This window comes from Chiloscyllium plagiosum, chromosome 2, assembly GCF_004010195.1.
Source record: "Chiloscyllium plagiosum isolate BGI_BamShark_2017 chromosome 2, ASM401019v2, whole genome shotgun sequence".
Classification (NCBI taxonomy): Eukaryota; Metazoa; Chordata; class Chondrichthyes; order Orectolobiformes; family Hemiscylliidae; genus Chiloscyllium; species Chiloscyllium plagiosum.
In genome coordinates, this window is record NC_057711.1 from 13,594,116 (window position 1) to 13,613,322 (window position 19,207).

The window sequence follows — 19,207 nt, forward strand, 5'->3', positions numbered from 1 at the left end:
AATACAGGACTGAAGGTGTTATATCTGAATGCATGCAGTATAATGAATAAGGTAAATTAGTTTGTGGCACAGATCGAAATTGGCTGGTATGACATGGTGGACATCACAGAGACGAGACTGCAGGGGGGTCAGGATTGGGAGTTGAATATTCAGAGACATACATCCTATCGAAAAGATAGGCAGATGGGCAGAGGAGGTCGGGGTTGCCTTATTAGTAAGAAACGAAATTAAGTCAATAGTAAGAAACAAAATAGGGTCAGATGGAGTAGAATCTGTGTGGGTTGAACTGAGGAACCACAACAGTAAAAAAATCATAGTCGGAGTTATATACAGGCCTCCAAACAATAGTCAGGGGCTGGGGCACAAAATATACCAGGAGAATGGGGTTGAGAAACCTATCAGCTATGTTCGAATGGCAAAACAGACTTGATGGGCTGAATGGCCTAATTTCTGCTCCTATGTATTATGGTCTTACAATGTGATCAGATAGAACATAGAATGATACAGCACAGGCCCTTCAGCCACGATGTTGCGCCGAACATGATGCCAAATTAAACTAATCCCTCTGCCTGTCCTTGGTCCACATCCCTACATTCCTTGCACATTCGTATGCTCACCGAAAAGTTCCCTAAATGCCTTATTGTATCAGCCTTCACCACCATCCCTGGCAGCACATTCCACCTATGCATCTCATAACTTTATAAACTTCTATCAAGTCTCCCCTCAGCCTTCGCCACTTCAGACAAAACGACCTGAGGTTTTCTAGCCTCTCCTTGTATTTCATACCCTCTAATCTAGGCAGCATCCTGGTAAACCTCTTCTGCACCCTCTTCAAAGCCTCCACATCCTTCAAGGTGGCGACCAGAATTGAATGCAATACTCAAAGCGTGGCCTAACCAAAGTTTTATAAAGCTGCAACATAACATCCTGACTCTTGTACTCAATTCCCTGACAAATAAAGGCAAGTGTGCCATATGTCTTCTTTACCACGCTATCTACTTGCTTGAATTCCAAGATCCTTCTGTACATCAATGCTATTCAGAATCCTACCATTAACTGTATACTTTTTCTTAACATTTGATCTCCCAAACTGCATCACCTCACACTTCACACTTACCTGGATTAATCTCCATCTGCCATTTCTCTGCCCGTATCTTCAACTCATTGGACTTGCGTGTAATTAGTTGGGTCAACACTTAAGATCTATTCCTAATTATCCTTGGAAAAGTGTTAGTAAGCTGCCTTCCTGAACCATTGCAGTCCTTGTCTAGATAGGCTCCACAAAGCCGTGAGGGTGGGAGCCCAAGAATTTTGATCCGGCAATACTGAAAGAACAGTGTTATTTTTCCAAGTCTGGATGGGGAGTGGCTTGGAGGAAAACCTGCAGGTAACGGTGTTCCAAATATCTGCTGCTCTTGTCCTTCTAGAAGGAAGTGGTTGTGGGCTTGGCAAGAGCTGTGTGAGGATGTTTGATGAATTTCTGCAGTATATGTTGTACACTACACACAATGCTGTTACTCAGCATCTTTAGTGGAAGGAATGCATGTTTGTGGATATGGTGTCATTCATGCGGTCTGATTTGTCCTTGATGGAGTCAAACTTCTTGACTTAACCAGCTCATATCAGCACGGAGGATCAGTTGATCATAAGCTGCGACAGATTGTTGATGAAGGGATTAAATTAGTGGTACTGAATGGCTGTTCCTCGAATCAAATTTACAACCTGAACAACAACTTTTATTACATGAGAAAATGTCCAATACTTGCTGCTGAAATACAGTGATAATTGACAAAAGAGAGGAAATCAGGATCATTTTGCAAAATTCAACGAAGCCCAAATTTGGGCCAAGCATCGCTGATGCACTATCAGTTGTGATGCAAACCAACTTCTCAAGCATTTCTGAAGAAGCTGGGGCCTGTTCAAGAGGGTCGGTCTTCATCCAGTGATGGGACAAATATTCTTGTGGGTGATTTGGCTAGCGCTATTGGGTGGGTTTTAAACTAGTTTGGCAGGGGGATGAGAACCGAAGGGGAGGTTCTGAGTTAGCCAGAGTGGGTGAAGGCTTAAGGAAGAAGAGAATCAAAATACTAAATAAAAAGCAAGAAGCAGCTGAGCAGTGTAGCACTAAGATAAGTGGAAACCATGTAGTTACAGAAAAAGAGAGAATGTTTAAAAACAACAATTCTTCTGGTAGAGGTGTTAAAATTCAAAAAGGTATAAAAATTATCATAAGGGCACGTTACATGAATGCTCGTAGCATTTGAAACTTGGTAAATGAATTCACGGCACATAGCATCATCAATGGTGGTCATTACAGAGACGTGGTGGCAGGGTAGTCATGATTGGGAGTTAAATATCTAGGAGTATCAAACTATTCCGAAGGACAGACAAGAAGGAAAGGGAGATGGTGTTGCTTCAATATGTAAGGATGACATCAGGGCAGTAGTGAGAGATGATATAGGTTCAATGGAGAAAAATGTTGACTCAATGTAGGTGAAAATTAGAAATGGGGGGGAAAAAAGTCACTTATAGGCCTAGACTGTAGGCCACTAAATAAGAACCAAAATAATAAACCAAAAATTAACCATGTATGCAAAAATGGTACAGCATTATCATAGGGGATTTTAATTTACATATTGATTGATCAAACCAAGTTGGTCAAGGCAGTCTTGAGGAGAAGTTCACAGAATGTATCCACGATAGTTTCCTCAAACAGTATATAATGAAATTTATGAGGGAGCAAGCTATCCTAGATCTGGTCCTGTAAAATGAGACAAGAATAATTTGTGATCTCATAGTTAGGGGTCCTCTCAGAAGGAATAATCAAAGAATGGTTGAATTTAAAATATAGATGGAAGGTGAGACTGTAAAATCCAATACTAGTGTCTTGTGCTTAAACAAAAGAGACCATGATGGGATGAAGGAGGAATTGGCTCCGGTCAACTGGGGGCATAGACTATCTGGTGGGACAGCTAAGAAACAGTGGAGGACGTGCAAAGCAATTTTCACAGTGCTCAGCAAAAGTATATACTATGATAAGAAAGACTGTAGGAAAAGGGATAATCAGCCACGGATAATTAAGGAAATAAAGAAGGGTATCAAATTGAAAGCTAATGCATACAAAGTGGCAAAGATTGGTGGGAAATTGGAGGATTGGGAAAGCTTTAAAGGTCAGTAGAAAGCCATGAGAAAAGCTACAAAGAAAGGTAAGACACATTATGAGAGTAAATTAGCTCAGAATATAAAAAAACAGATAGCAAACGTTTCTACAAATATATAAAATGAAAAAGAATGGCCAGAGTAAACAATGGTCCTTTAGAGGATGAGAAGGGGGTTTTAATAATGGAAAATGAGAAAATGGGTAATGAACAGGTATTTTGTGTCAGACTTATCACAAAGCTGGTTTCTGTTTTCTAAAAGCAGTTCCTTTTATCAAGGATACTATACCCTTGTTTTTTTTCAGAGGGGTAATAAACCAGATTAGACTACTTTGGTACACGAAATAAAGAGTATTGAGAGGTCTTTTTTGTTTGTATGTAAAACAGATGAGACTTCAGGCCAAAGTGGTCACATTTTAGAAGTGATCTGTTTAATGAAAGAAGAGTGGTCAGCTCTCTAGCTGAGCAGTTTAGCTCAGCCCAGAACCAGTTGGGAGTTCAACAGTGAGCTGTGTGGAAACAAACTCTCTCTCTCACTGCCCTTCTAACTTAATCTGTAAGCATCTGTTCCATTTTTTAACTGTGTTTCAAGAGAATTTGCTTATTGGGAGTGTTGTGTCTATGCAGAACAGCATAATTAAGTCTAGTTTGGATAGACTGAGTTCTGTCGGGGTTCTTTATTCTGTTCTTTGTGCTTCATTGTGTAATTTTGTGAATAAACTTTTGTCTCGCTAACTTAATCCAGGTAATTTTCACTGTACACTTACCAACACAATTTGCAAAGGTCTGGGCTGCCTGCTTAAGAATATTTTGAATGGTCTGGCCTAGTCCATAACAATATTCACAGTGGAAGACACAAATAACACGCAAGCATAAGTGGGCAAGCTAATGGGGCTAAAGGTACTAAAAGAGATGTGGGGGAATAGAAAATTCACCAAATTTCGCTGGACTCTGTGGCAATTCTGGCAGATTGGAAAACAGCAAAAAAGACACTACTGTTTAAAAAATTAGGTAGACAATTAGCCCGTTAGCTTAATTTCTGTAGTGGGGAAAATGCTTTAATCAATCATCAATCATCAAGGAAAAAATAGCAAGATATCTAGATAGAACTTGTCCCATCGGGCAGATGCAGCATGGGTTCATGAAAGGCAGGTCATGTTTGATTAATTATTTGGGTTCTTTGAGGACATTACCAGAGCGAGGGTAATGGGAATGGGGTCTGTAGTGTATTTGGATTTCCAGAAGGCACTCGACAAGGTGTTGCAGAAAAGGTTACTGCACAAGACAAAGGTGCGTGATGTCATAAGTAATGTATTAGCACAAATACAGGATTGGTAAACAAACAGAAGGCAAAGAGTGGGGAATAATTTGGTGGTTTTCTTGTTGAAGATCAGTGGCTAGTGGTATGCCTCAGGGTTCAGTGTTGGGACTGCAATTGTTTACAATTTAAATAGATGATTTGGAGTTGAGAACCAAGTGTACTGATAAGGTTCAAAGTGGTGAGCAAAGTGTGCAGAGGACACTGAAAGTCTGCAGAGGGACACAGATAGGTTAAGTGAGTGGGCAAGGGTCTGGCAGATGGAGTACAATTTTGGTAACTGCGAGGTCATCCATTGGTAGGAATAACAACAAAATGGGCTATTATTTAAATGGTGAAAAATTGCACCGAGGTGTCCTCGTGCATGAACGACAAAATGTTGGCTTGCGAGTGCAGGAGGTAATAAAGAAGGCAAATGGAATATTGTCATACATTGCAAGACAGATGGAGTCTAAAAAAGGGGGTCATGCTGTAGCTGTATATGATGCTGGTGAGGCCACACCTGGAGTACTATGTCACAAAAGCTAGTCCTTTTTTTTCTATAAGCTGTTCCTTGGCTCAAGCATACTCTGTCCTTGACTTTTTTTCAGAGGGGTAATAAACTAGGCCGAGCTGCAGTCAGTCTGATTTGGTACAGAAATGGAAACAATTTTGAGGTGAAGCTAGAACTGGAGGTCAGAGCCTCAGAGTAAGGAGGAAGCAGATTTAGGACTGAGTTGAGGAGAATCACTTCTCCCAACGGATTATGAATGTATGGAATTCCCTGCCCAGTGAAGCAGTTGAGGATAACTCGTTATATGTAAATAGATGAGACTTCAGGCCAAAGTGGTCATGTTTTAGAAGTGACCTGTATAATGAAAGGGATGTGGTAAGCTTTCTAGCGGAGCGGTTTAGTACAATCCTGAGGTGGTGAGGAGTTCAATATGGAGCTGTGTGGAAACTCTCTCTCTCTCTCTTCCCTTTAACTTAAACCTGCAAGCATGAGTTCCATTTAGACTGGGTTTTAAAGGGAGTTTGCTTATTGGCACTGTCGTGTATATTTGGAACAACATACTTAAATCTAGTTTGGATAGACTAAGTTCTGTAGGCATTCTTTATTCTGTTCTTTGTGTTTGACTGTGTACTTTTGTGAATAAATTTTTGTCTGTTTTAAAATCTAGTAGTCAACCTAGCTAACTTACTCCAGGTAATTTTCACTGTACACTGACTGAAACAAATTGCTAAGTTATGGTCTGGCTGCCTGCTTAAGAATGCTTTGAGTGGTGTGGCCTAGTCCATAACAACTGTGTACAGTTTTGGTCTCCTTACTTGATAAAGGGTTTACTAGCACTAGAGGGTGTGCACAGGAGCAGCACTAGATTGATCCCAGAGTTGAGAGTGTTGGCATATAAAGAGAAATTGAGTAGACTGGGACAACAGTCATTAAATTTAGAAGAATGACATGGGATCTTGTAGAAACAAAATTATGAAGGGAACAGATAAGAGCGAAGCAGGGAAGTTGTTCTGGCAGGTGAAGCTAGAACTGAAGGGCACAGCATCAATATAAGGGGGAAGCAGATTTAGGACCGAGTTGAGGAGAAACACTTCTCCCAATGGGTTATGAATGTTTGGAATTCCCTGCCCAGTGAAGCAGTTGAGGATAACTCATTAAAATATTCTTAAGGCCAAGATAGAGTGATTTTTGAACAGTAAAGAAACTAAGGATTATGACGAGTGGGTGAATAAATGGAACAGAGTCCGCAAAAAGATCAACCATGACCTTGTTGAATGGTCGATCAACCTTGTGGGGCAGTTGGCCTACACCTGCTGCTATTTCTTACATTGTTGTATCTTTTTAATTTGTTGTGGATATCTTCACCTCTTGTTCTCTCTCCAAGGGGCAGTAGAGCAAAATGATCTGTTTTAGTTACATTTTTGAAAACCATGCACACGAAACAACAGCAGAACAGTGTCATCATGTCAATGGGTTCATCGAACTGTTGTGAGAAGTGTTCACTTCTTCAGGTCCTGCCATAGTTGCTGAAAGATTCCACTTGTCTTGATACTCTGGAAGCGCCAAGTCACATGCTCTGCCCAACCGTTAATCCTCCTTCTTTGTTCTTAAAGTCTGAGTCAGCAGCCAGTCATTACTTCATTAATTTTGCCCCCGACAATAATTTCTTATGTTTTGCCAGAAGATCGACTGGTCAATTGCAAACTATGATTTGGAGATCATGGGATACAGTGTCCCCATTAAACACACCCATATAGATTCAATAGAATCAGTTGCTGTGTATTCGTGGGAAGCATGAATTATTATTGATCTTATTCTGCGTTGATTGAGTATTGTTTGACTATAAGCAGAACTTTGACCAGCATATTCAGTCAATTTAAAAAACTGCCCTTTTCCACTTATTTCGAATGGGGAACTGAACACTGCTAATTCTGTGTAGTTGCAAATATTGACATGAATTCAAGACACCGGCATTGGAGAGAGACACACAATGGGCAGCACATGACTGGCGATTAGGAGCTCAAGGCTGTTGTTAGTTAAGTTGCTCCGAGGCCACCACCTCTGTTGCCTATGAATTGCAGAGAGAAGTTGTACAAATAGCACCTCTAGTACTACAGAGATCCTCACTCACGTAGTCACTATCTCCAAGATTAGCACCTTTAGCATTCCCTCCTTAACCCCCGGCACCAAAGCACACAAACTTCAACTCATGCCAAACACCTCAATGCTCCTCTCCTCAACTTGAATTCAGGTCATGCCCCAAGACCTCAGCTGCATGTCTAATTCTCTCATCCCCCTCAGTGAAATTTCCTCATGATGTTCGTTATTAACACATGAGTACACAAATACTGCACTATTTCAGGCCACTTACTGCATTCTAACCACGTCCCCACCTCCAACTTTGTCTAACCCTAACAACACATCTTGCTGTGTTATCTCCCTTGCGTTTATTCAAATTCCCCTGAAATGAAACCGTGTGATTCACCTCAACTACTTCTTTTGGTAGCAGGTTCCATATTCTAACTACTCTTTGAAAGATGAATTTCTTGTTGAAATTATTCATAACTCTGCTATTTTTAGGACTCCTAATTAAGATACCACCACAACTAGGAACATTCTTTCTTTATCTAGCCTATCAGGGACCTGTTTTATTTAGAATGCAAAAAGAGTAAACAAATTCTGGACTGATCAAGGAACACTGCATCAGGAAATGGGGGGACAGCAACCCCCTACAAACCTCACCCCACACCTCCCAGTCACCACTTGCTTCCCTCTTCTGTGCTCAGCAGGCGATCACGGAGGCAGTGACTGTGCTGGTACGGCACTACCACCTAAGACCATAAGATGGAGCTGCAAATGTAGGCCATTCAGCCCAATAACTGTGCTCCAGCATTCAATGAGATCAAGGTTGATTTGATAGTCCTATCCTGTTTTTTCCCCAGAAACATTGACTCCTTTACTGATTAAAAATCTGTCCACGTCTTGAATATATTTCACAACACAGCTTCAGTCAGAGTCATAGAACTGTACAGCACAGAAACAGTCCAACTTGTCCACGCTGATCAGATATCCTAAACTGATCTAGTCCCATTTGCCACCATTTGGTCCATATTCCTCTAGATCCTTCCTGTTCATGACCCAACCAGATGTCTTCTCAATGTTGCAATTGTACCAGTTTGTACTATTTCCTCTGACAGCTCATTCCATACACATGCCACCCTCTGCATGAAAAAGTTGCCCCTTAGTTCCCTTTTAAATCTGTCCCCTCTCATCTTAAACCTCCACCCTCTAGTTTTAGACTTCCCTATGTTGGGAAAATGTCCTTCACTATTCACTCTGTCCATGCCCTTCATGATATTATAAGCCTCTATAAGGTCACCCCTCTACCTCTGACACTCCAGGAAAAATAACCACAACTTATTTAGCCTCTCCCTTCAGCTCAAACCCTTCAATCCCAGCAACATCTTTGTAAATCTTATCTGACCCCTTTCAATTTTAACAACATCCTTTCTAAAGCAGGGAGACCAGAATTGAAAGCAGTATTCCAAAAGTGGCATAACCAATGTCCTGTAGAGCATCCCAATTCCAATAGACATTGCACTGACCAATAAAGGCAAGTGTTCCAAACACCTTCTTCGCTACCTGTCTGCCTGTGACTCTACATGGTATAAAATTACTCCAGTTAAGCCAGAATACAAAAACTCTGAAGTTATTCAAGAAGACTTTGAACTGGTAGACCCTGTTGGATTCATGGATATCCAAGCAGGAGATAATACGAAAGACCAAGTCAGCTGATCTCTGTGAAGAAGTTGTTGTAGCTATGATAACTCACCTTCAATCTCAACCAAGGGCTCCTCCCTGAAATCCTGGAAAAATCGACAGAAGAACTGGCTACAGGCAGCAAGGACAGCTTTGTGGGCCTTGAAATGGTGGCCTGCAAACAGAAAGGACAGAAATAAATCATTTTATTCTATAAAGCAAAACCGTTTCCTGGATATTCTCTGCCAAGGCGTCCTCAGACGTCTCTAATAAACAAGTGACTCGCTAGGCAATGCTGGTGAGAGTAGTGCTGTTCATACTATGTTACTGTGGCTCAGCTGGAGCACTTGAAATCAAGTGGTTATTTTAACCTTAAGCACTCCAGAGATATCAGTACAATATCCAAATAGCATCTCATTTCTGAGGGAAGTTCTTTCTTGTGCGCCAGCAAACATTTATCTTTCAATCAATTTAATGGAAACAAAACATCACATTCAGCTGTTAAAGAAGTGCAGCAGAAAACCTTTTCAGACTTCACCAAAATTCTACAGTTGCAGTCCCTGCATCTAGATAGGAGTACAAGATGTAAGAATTGCCAACATCACACTGCTGTTTGTGGGATCTTTTGAACATCTTTTTGCCACAAGAATCGGGGCTGGGTCGACTCCTTTTCATCATTTATATAAATGATTTGGATGTGAACAGAGGAGGTATAGTTAGTAAGTTCGTAGACTGCATGACTTCAAAATTGGAGGTGTAGTGGACAGCAAAGAAGGTTACCTCAGATTACAACAGGATCTTGATCAGATGGGCTAATGGGCTGACAGGTGGCAGATGGAGTTTAATTTAGATAAATGTAAGGTGCTGCATGTTGGAAAGGCAAATAAGAGCAGGACTTATACACTTAATGGTAAGGTCTGAGGGAGTGTTGCTGAACAAAGAGACCTTGGAGAGCAGGTTCATAGCTCCTTGGAAGTGGAGTCACAAGCAGATAAGATAGTGAAGAGGGCTTTTGGTATGCTTTCTTTTATTGGTCAGAGTATTGAGTACAGGAGTTTGGAGGTCATGTTGTGACTGTACAGAACATTGGTTAGACCACTTTTGGAATATTGTGTGCAATTCTGGTCTCTCTCCTGTAGGAAGATGTTATGAAACTTGAAAGGGTTCAGAAAAGATTTACAAGGATGTTGCCAGGGTTGGAGGATTTGAGCTAGAGGGAGAGGCCGAATAGGCTGAAGTTGTTTCCTCTGGAATTTCAGAAGCTGAGGGGTGACCTTGTAGAGGCTGACCAGATCATGAGGGGTATGGATATGGTAAACAGGCAAGTTCCTTTCCCTGGGGTGAGACATCCAGAACTAGAGAGCATACGTTTAGGGTGAGTGGGGAAAGATTTAAAAGAGAGTTAAGGGACAACTTTTTCAGACAGAGGGTGGTGCATGTATGGCACGAGCTGCCAGAGGAAGTGGTGGAGGCTGGTACAATTACAACATTTAAAAGCCATCTGGATGGTTACATGAATAGGAAGGGTTTGGAGGGATATGGGCCATACACTGGCAAATGGGACGAGATTAGTTTAGTATATTTGTTGGTTTGGACGAGTTGGAACGAAAGGTTTGTTTCTGGGCTGTACACCTTTATGTCTCTATCTAAGAACATTAGAAGAAGGAGCAAGCCACTCAGCCCCCTGAGCCTGCTATAAAGATCATAGTTGATCTGATTATTCCATATTAATTGTGAACTTGTGACATATAAGGTTGTGTGTGTATGTCTGAAGGGAATTAATGACTGACATGCATGCACTTTTGCACCATGGTTATTTACTTAAAAAGGTTTCAGAAGCAATGGTCTAGTGATATTATCACTGGGTTATTAATCCAGAAAGGAGCTGAAAATGTGTTGCTGGAAAAGCGCAGTAGGTCAGGCAACATCCAGGGAACAGGAGAATCGACGTTTCGGGCATAAGCCCTTCTTCAGGAATGAGGAAAGTGTGTCCAGCAGGCTAAGATAAAAGGTAGGGAGGAGGGACTTGAGGGAGGGGCATCGGAAATGCGATAGGTGGAAAGAGGTCAAGGTGAGGGTGATAGGTCAGACTGGGGTGGGGGCGGAGAGGTCAGGAAGAAGATTGCAGGTTAGGAAGGCGGTGCTGAGTTCGATGGATTTGACTGAGACAAGGTGGGGAGGGGAAATGAGGAAACTGGTGAAATCCGAGTTCATCCCTTGTGGTTGGGAGGTTCCTAGGCGGAAGATACGGCGCTCTTCCTCCAACCGTCGTGTTGTTGTGGTCTGGCGATGGAGGAGTCCAAAGACCTGCATATCCTTGGTAGAGTGGGAGGGGGAGTTGAAGTGTTGAGCCACAGGGTGGTTGGGTTGGTTGGTCCGGGTGTCCCAGAGGTGTTCTCTGAAACGCTCCGCAAGTAGGCGGCCTGTCTCCCCAATATAGAGGAGGCCACATCGGGTGCAGAGGATGCAATAGATGATGTGTGGAGGTGCAGGTGAATTTGTGGCGGATATGGAAGTTTCCTTTGGGGCCTTGGAGGGAAATTCAGCTAATCGTCTGGAAATCTGGCAGATGATGGCATTTGTAATTCAAAAAAAAATCTGAAATTAAGAATCTTCTTGTAATGTCAATTGCCTGAAAAACTCATCTTGTTCACATATGTCCTTCAGGGAAGGAAATCTGCCATTCTCACCTGGTCTGACCTACATGTGACTCCAGATTCACAGCAAAATGGTTGATTCTTTGAAACAGCGGCAAACCACTCAATTATATCAATCACCACAAAGTCTCAACAAAGAAATGAAACCAGACAGACTACCTGATATAAAGGCACCGGAAATGACAAGAGAAAAAATAGCCTTGTCAAACCTGCAAAGTCCTAATCACTAACATCTGAAGGCTCATGCCAAAATTGAGAAGGTTCTGTCTCACAGACTAGTCAAGCCCTGACTACATGTCACTCCACCTTTAGAGAACCATGCACCTCAACTCCAAGGTCCCTCTGTTCCACTACACTCCTTAAGGCCCGACCTCTCACCATGAAACTCCTACCTTGATTTGACTTTCCAAAATACAACACCGCCCATTTATCCGTATTAAACTCCATTTGCCATTTCTCAGGCCATTTCCCCAGCTGATCAAGGTCCTGCTGCAATTTCTGATAACCTTTCTCACTGTTCACTATACTGCCTTTTTTAGTGCCATCTGCAAACTTACTAATCATGCCTTGTACATTCTCATCTAAATCAATGATATTGATAACAAACAGCAACGGGCCCAGCACCGACCCTGATGCACTTCACTAGTCACAGGCCTCCAATCCGACAAGCATCCTTCCACTATTACGCTCTGCTTCCTACCATCAAGCCAATTGTGTGTCCAATTTGCAGCTCCCCGGATTCCATGCAATCTAACCTTCCAGTGCAGCCCACCATGAAGAACCTTATCGAAGACCTTACTGAAATCTATAAAGACTACCTCTACCGCCCTGCCTTCCTTGTCACTTCAAAGACCTCTAACAAATTTGTGACGCGTGATCTCCTATCCACAAAGCTGTGCTGACTGCTCCTAATCAAACCCTGTCTTTTCAAATGCATCACAAATCTTATCTCTCAGAATCTTCTCAAGTAACTTACCTGCCACAGATGTTAGGCTTACTGGTCTACAGTTCCCAGGTTTTTCTTTACAGTCTTTCTTGAATAAGGGCACAACATTTAATGCTACCCTCCAGTCTTCCAGGACCTCACCCGTGGCTAATGATGATACAGAAATATCAGCCAGGGCCCCCACAATTTCTTTTCTAGCCTCTTGCAGTATCTGGTCAGGACCGGGAGATTTATTCACCTTCATACATTCTAATACGTCCAACACCTCCCCTACTGACTGTCCTCAAGATATCACAACTAACTTCCTTAAGTTCCCAAGTCTTCACATCTTTCTCCATGGTAAACGCAGAGGAGAAATATTCATTGAGGACCTCACCCATCTCCTGCGGTTCTACACAACCGTGTTCACTTTGGTCCTTGAGGGGTCCTATTCTATCTCTCTAGTTATTCTTTTTCTTTTAATATACTTAAAGAAGTTCTTTGGATTCATCTTAATCTTCTCAGCCGAGGCTATCTTGTGTCCCCTTTTTGCCCTCCTGACTTACATCTTCAGTAAACTCCTGAATCCCTTCCTTACCTCCAGAGATTCCCTTGATCCCAGCTGCCTGTACCTGAGCCACGCCTCCTTTAATCTGGTCAAAGTCTCAATATCTCTTGTATTCCAGGGTTCCCTATTCCTGTCAACCTTGCCCTTCACCCCCACAGAAAAACTTAGACTTTGAAATCTGGCTAGCTCATTTTTAAATGTTTCCCACTTGCTAGAGGTCCCTTTGCCTGTAAACAAACTACTCCAATCAACCCCTGCAAGCTCCTGTCTAATTCCATGAAACTCGCCATGAAAGTTCACCTTGACCCAATTTAGAACTTGAACATGTGAACCATTTTTTATCTTCGCCATAACTATTTAAAAATAATAAATTATGGTCACTGGTCCCAAAGTGTTCCCCCACTGTCACCTCAGTCACCTGTCCTGCCCTATTTCCCAAAAGTAAGTCGAGTTTTGCCCCTTCCCAAGTAGGACACTCTATATATTGCTTGAGGAAACTTTACTGAACGCATCTCAACTCTACCCATCTAAGCCCTTAATGCTACGACAGTCGCAGTCTACGTTAAGAAAATTAAAATCCCCTACTATAACAACCATATTGCTCCTGCAAGTTTCCCTAGTCTCCCTGCATATTTGTTCCTTTAATCCCCGTTGACTATTTGAAGGCCTATAATACAATGCCAATAATGTCACCATCCTCTTCTTATTTCTTAGTCCCATCCACAAAGCCTCACTGGAGGATTCTTCAGTTATTTTGTCTCTGACTACTACTGTGATACTCACCTTAATCAAAAATGCAACTCCCCCTCCCCTCATTCCACTACCTCTGTCCCACCTGTACCCTGGCATATTAAGTTGCCAGTCCTGTCCCTCCCTTAACTATGTTTCTGTAATGGCTATAATATCCCAGTCCCATGTACCTATCCACACCCTGAGTTCATCAGCCTTACCTGTCAGCCCCCTTGCATTGAAATAGTTGCAATTTAATCCAACAGGCATTCCTTGTTCCCTGTTGTGTATTGGCATGACCTGTCTCTTCACTTTACTACTTCTGATTACTGTAGCTCCCTCCAGCCTCACACTTGCCTCCCTACTGTTAAGGATCCCGCATCCCTGCCAATCCAGTTGTAGCACTAGCAAACCTGGCTGCCAAGATATTGGACATCCTCCAGTTCAGATAGAACCCGTCCACCTTGAACAGGTCACCTCTGCCCCAGAAAAGATCCCAAAGATTTCAGATGACTTCACTTTATGAAGGAGCGTTGCTCCAAAAGCTTGTGATTTCAAATAAACCTATAATATGGGGTCATATAATTTTTTACTTTATCCACCCCAGTAAAACACTGGCACCTCCACATCATAGCAAATGAATCGATAGTCCTCCATATTAAACAACACTTGGAGGAAGCACTGAGGGTGGCAAGGGTGCAAAATGTTCTCTGGGTGGGGGATGAGAGAGGCTGGACTATTTAAGACCACTTTCATTGGAGTTTAGAAGAACAAGGGGGAACCTCACATAAACCCATAAAATTCAAACAGGACTGCAGTAAATACAGGAAAGATGCTCCCAATGACTGAGGGGTTCAAAACAAGGGGTCACAACGAAAAGGATACCAGTATAGCATTTAGGACTTTCAATTACTTAAATTCTCTTCCTCTACTTAGTGATCTTGCTACTAACGGAGACAAGTCCTTAATTATCTTTACTTTTTAAACAATCTTCTTACAAATCAAATAAGTTAGGTCCAACTTGTACATCCTGAGGAAGGTAACATAGCCCCGAACCTTCCCGACCTAAATAACACCATTCTCCAAGAAATCTAATACATGCACCCAGATTGAGAACCAGATACTGACCATCCACAATGAGAGTGATGTCGGTAAATTGTTCCTGCTGACGCTGTTCATTGAGTCTGTCCAGTACCACCTTGTAGTGACTTGGTACTTCATGAACATGGTCCACCAACACCTCCTCCGCCTCCATTTCAGATAACTGCAAAATAAAGCACAACTTGAAACGAGTGTTCAAACTTTTTTCTCATTTATCGTTTTTCTTGGAAATGGATGCCACTGACCAGTATTATTGTTAGCTTGCTCAGCTAACAGAGAGCAGTTAAGATTCAACAATATTGCCGAGTGTCTGGAATCCCAACTAGGCCACACCAGGTAAAGACAGCAAATTTCATTTCCCAAAGGATATTTGGGAAGTAGGAGTCTTTTACAACAATCGATGATAGTTTCATAGTATCCATGACTGACATTAGCTTTATTTTATTAATTTTAAATTCCAGATTTATTAACTGAATTAGTTAGCACTGCAGCCTCACAGCGTCAGGTTTGATTCCAGCCTCGGGCAGCTGTCAGTGTGGAGTTTGCACATTCTCCCTGTGTCTGCGTGGGTTTCCTCTGGGTTCTCCGGTTTCCTGCCACAGTTCAAAGATGTGCAGGTCAGGTGCATTGGCCATTCTAAATTGCCCATAGTGTTAGGTGCATTAGTCAGGGGTAAACATAGGGTCGGGGAATGGTCTGGATGGGTTATTCTTTGGAGGGTCAGTGTGGACTTGTTGGGCCAGAGGGCCTGTTTCCATACTGTAGGGTACTGTAAATTAGAATAGACTGGATTACATCTAATCTAGTAGGCAAAAGTGAGGATTGCAGATGCTAGAAACCAGAGTTTAGATTAGAGTGGTGCTAGAAAAGCATAACAGATCAAGCAGCATCCGAGGAGCAGGAAAGTCGACGTTTCGGGTAAAAGCCCTTCATCAGGAATGGAGGCAGGGAGCCGCCAGGGTAGAGAGATTAATGGGGGTGACAGTGCTGAGCTGGAAGGTTGGGACTGAGGTAAGGTGGGGGGAGGGGAAATAAGGAAACTGGTGAATGCCACATTGATGCCCTGGGGTTGAAATGTTTTGAGGTGGAAGATGAGGCGTTCTTCCCCCAGATGTTGGGTCGTGAGGGAGTGGCGGTGGTGGAGGCCCAGGACCTCCATGTCCTCGGCAGAGTGGGAGGGGGAGTTGAAATGTTGGGCCACGGGGTGATGGGGTAGATTGGTGCGGGTGTCCCGGAGATGTTCCCTAAAGCGCTCTGCTAGGAGGCAACCAGTCTCCCCAATGTAGAGGAGACCGCATCGGGAGCAACGGATACAATAAATGACATTGGTGGATGTGCAGGTGAAGCTTTGATGGATGTGGAAGGCTCCTTTGGGACCTTGGATGGAGGTGAGGGAGGAGGTGTGGGTGCAGGTTTTGCAATTCCTGCGGTGGCAGGGGAGGGTGCCAGGGCAGGAGGGTGGTTTGTTGCGGGGGGGGGGGCGTGGACCTGACCAGGTAGTCACGGAAGCGGTAGATCCGGAAAGAAAACTGTTTCTGGTGGTTTTGAATCTGTAGTCTGTACTGGTTGTCCTGTTCAGTTCCAAACTGTGCTGGGTTGAACGTAGTCCAAAGTCCATGTGGGATCAGTTGGTTACGGAGGCAGGCACTGAGGAAGCAAATGTGGCTCTGGTAGCAGCCTGACCGGTTTTGTTTTTCCAGCACCACTTTGATCTAAACTCTTACATCTAATCCAATCTATTCTAATTTAAATTTAAATGTCTGCCATGGTGGGATTTGAATGTGTATACCCTGCATCGAGTCATAGAGATGTACAGATGCTGCAGTCCAACTCAGTCATGCCAACCAGATCTCCTAAATTAATCTAGTCCCATTAGCCAGCATATCGCTCTAAATCCTTCCTATTCATATAGGTACAATGTTATAACTGTCCAACTCCACGATCACCAGAGGTCATTTGAGCTTCTCTTACTTACGGACTCGACTTTTCTAGTGCGCTGTTTGCTGGTCTCCATATTTTTACTTCTGCAAACTACCGACTATCCAAAACTTTGCTACACATGTTCTCACTCATATTAAGCCACTCATATTTACAATTTGCTCACTAATCTGCATTCAATCCTAATTAAACAACAAGTAAGATTTAAAAATTTTCAATCTTGTTTTTCAAATTCCTCCATGGCCATGTCCCTTTCAGCACCAGTTGTACATGCCTCCAAGGTATCTGGATTTTTAAGAATGTCTAATTTTACTGACTTCGTTAACAGAGACAGTCCCTTCAGCTTTCATGGTCCTAAGCTTTGGAATTTCTCCTCCGTCTTCCTTCTTTCTTTCTTCAGGACACTTCTAATAAAGCTTTCGGCCAGAAATTCTAACAACTCTTTCAATTTCATTTTATAAATGCTCCTGTGAAGGGCCTTGGGACTTTAGCACTATATTAAAACACTTGATAAATGCAAATCATTATTGTTATGGTTCTTCAAGCAATCATTTGAAACATGTGTCATCTGGTTGGCGAATCTATATTTCTATCATATTGTGATTGCTACCCCCACAGGATCCTTATCTACACAAATTCTTATTATTCCTTTCTCATTACACATTATTATATCTAAAATAACATTTCCTGGATAGGCTTTGCAACATGCTAGGAACCAATCCGACGCATTCAACAATTCACCTTCCAGTTATCCTTGCCCATCTGATTTGTCCAGTAAATATGCAGATTAAAATAACACACATTTGTGGTGCCTTTCATAGTTGCCTCCATTATTTCTTTAATGCTTTACTAATATTTTAATATTCCATGAATACTTTGCCTTTCAGTGACGCAACTCTTCCAGAGCCAACGGTGACTATTTTCCTTACTGTTCCTTATTTCCACCAGGATGCCAATTTAAGAATTTATTCTCTCAGTCAATTGACTGTCTTTGGAATTCCTTGCCACAGAAAACTGTAGGGGCACAGTACTTGATTATACTTAAGGTTGCAATAGGAAGGTCTTGATCAGAGGAATCATGGGGATAGGGAAAAGCTAGCTAAATGAAGATTAGGAATGTCAAAACAGCTATGACCCTATCGAATAACAGACTAGATTAGACGGGCTGATTGGCCTATTCCTACTCCTATTTTTTGTAATAATGTTCACAATAATAGCCAGTGCAGACAGGTTGAGCAGAATGGCCTCCTCTGCATTGCGAAGGTTCTTCATCCAAAATGATTTTGGACTCCACTGCAATGCAGCCAACTCACCATCTGGGGGACCACAACCTCCAGCCCAATCAATGCAAAGGGAGAGCGTGAAGCGGCAAACGTCAATCAAAAGCATGCTGACCAATCGGAGGTCAGTCATCTGGCTGGTTTCCGGTCGATGGGCGGATCGACAGTCACCAACCGGAAGGCCTACTCCCAAGGCTTCAACAGGGATCGGAAACACACACCGGCGCGCGCCCGCGCGAACGAACGCGACCGTTAAAGGGCGGTCGGGTGCGAGGTCCGATACGGACCTGGCGCGCACGGGCGGATGGTGGAGGAGGGGAGCAGCTTTGCCGGGGGTGCGGTTTATTCCTCCGCCCCGAACGAAGGCGACCGCGGCGGTGTACAGCCGTTACGTCATCAAATCGCGCATTAGGCAGGCAAACGCCTCGCTTTTTCTTTCCCTCACCCGCCGGCCTTCGGTGCCCCGTCGCCCGGAGTTCGCACTCGCACTTGCAGCCGCAGTCGTACCGAGCCCGCGCTCTCCGCGTCCTGCTCCGGCCGCCGCCAGCTCCGCCACCGCGACGCTGGAGTGGCCTCGCATTCCCGGCGTCCACCGCGGGATGACCTTTCACCCTGCCCTCGGGCGGGAGAGGGAGGGATGGGAGAAGGAAACGCGACTGGTTACCAGGGAAACGGGGCCTACCCTCGCACGGAGACAACTAGGAGAAGGTGAGGATTGCAGATGCTGGAGATCAGAGCTTAACAATGTGTTGCTGGAAAAGCGCAGCAGGTCGGGCGGCAACCGAGGAGCAGGAGAATCGACGTTTCGGGCGAAGTGCAGGTGCTGTAGATCAAGAGTCAAAAAATGTGTTGCTGGAAAAACACAGCTGGTCAGGCAGCATCCGAGGAGTAGGAGAGGCCACATTTCGAACATAAGCTGTTCATCAGCAATGGATTCTGGATTAGTGGTGCTGGAAGAGCACAGCAGCTCAGGCAGCATCCAAGGAGCAGGAAAATCTCGGATGCTGCCTGAGCTGCTGTGCTCTTCCAGCGCCACTGATCCAGAATCTGGTTTCCAGCATCTGCAGTCATTGTTTTTACCTCCTTCATCAGCAATGATATGTGCTTTTCCAGCACCGCACATTTTGACTCTTGATCGATCAGTGTGTCAGCTCATAGAGTCCCTCCAGTGTGGAAGCAGACCAATCGGTCCATCGAGTTCACACTGACCCTCTGAAGAGCAACCCACACCCCAATCCTATCCCTGCCTTCCCAATGGCTCATTCGCCTAACCTGCACAAC

General features: G+C 43.5%; 1 protein-coding gene across 2 annotated transcripts; it reads right to left on the reverse strand.

The window, feature by feature from the left end:
- Window positions 1-8,691: 8,691 nt before the first annotated feature.
- LOC122557078 (zinc finger protein 131-like) lies at window positions 8,692-18,622 on the reverse strand. 2 transcript variants are annotated; one of them, XM_043704375.1, is made up of 3 exons: window positions 17,388-17,928; window positions 14,736-14,871; window positions 8,692-8,903 (listed from the first exon to the last, which is right to left on the reverse strand). In XM_043704375.1, exons 1-3 carry the CDS (start codon window positions 17,475-17,477, stop codon window positions 8,788-8,790), a joined length of 342 nt encoding a protein of 113 aa, XP_043560310.1. In that variant the 5' UTR covers window positions 17,478-17,928; the 3' UTR covers window positions 8,692-8,787. The 2 variants fall into 2 exon arrangements, with proteins under 2 accessions (XP_043560310.1, XP_043560301.1); XM_043704366.1 differs by lacking the exon at window positions 17,388-17,928 and adding an exon at window positions 18,372-18,622 and having other exon boundaries at window positions 8,713-8,903.
- Window positions 18,623-19,207: the final 585 nt, after the last annotated feature.

Bases quoted from the DNA above. Each gene is read 5' to 3' on its own strand.
- LOC122557078 (XM_043704366.1), bottom strand. From the start codon at position 18,506: ATGCGAGGCCACTCCAGCGTCGCGGTGGCGGAGCTGGCGGCGGCCGGA. The intron at 14,872-18,371 runs GTGAGGGAAAGA...TTTATTTTGCAG, and splicing joins GGGGCACCGAAGGCCGGCGG to TTATCTGAAATGGAGGCGGA. The intron at 8,904-14,735 runs GTCAGTATCTGG...TTCTGTTTGCAG, and splicing joins CATCACTCTCATTGTGGATG to GCCACCATTTCAAGGCCCAC.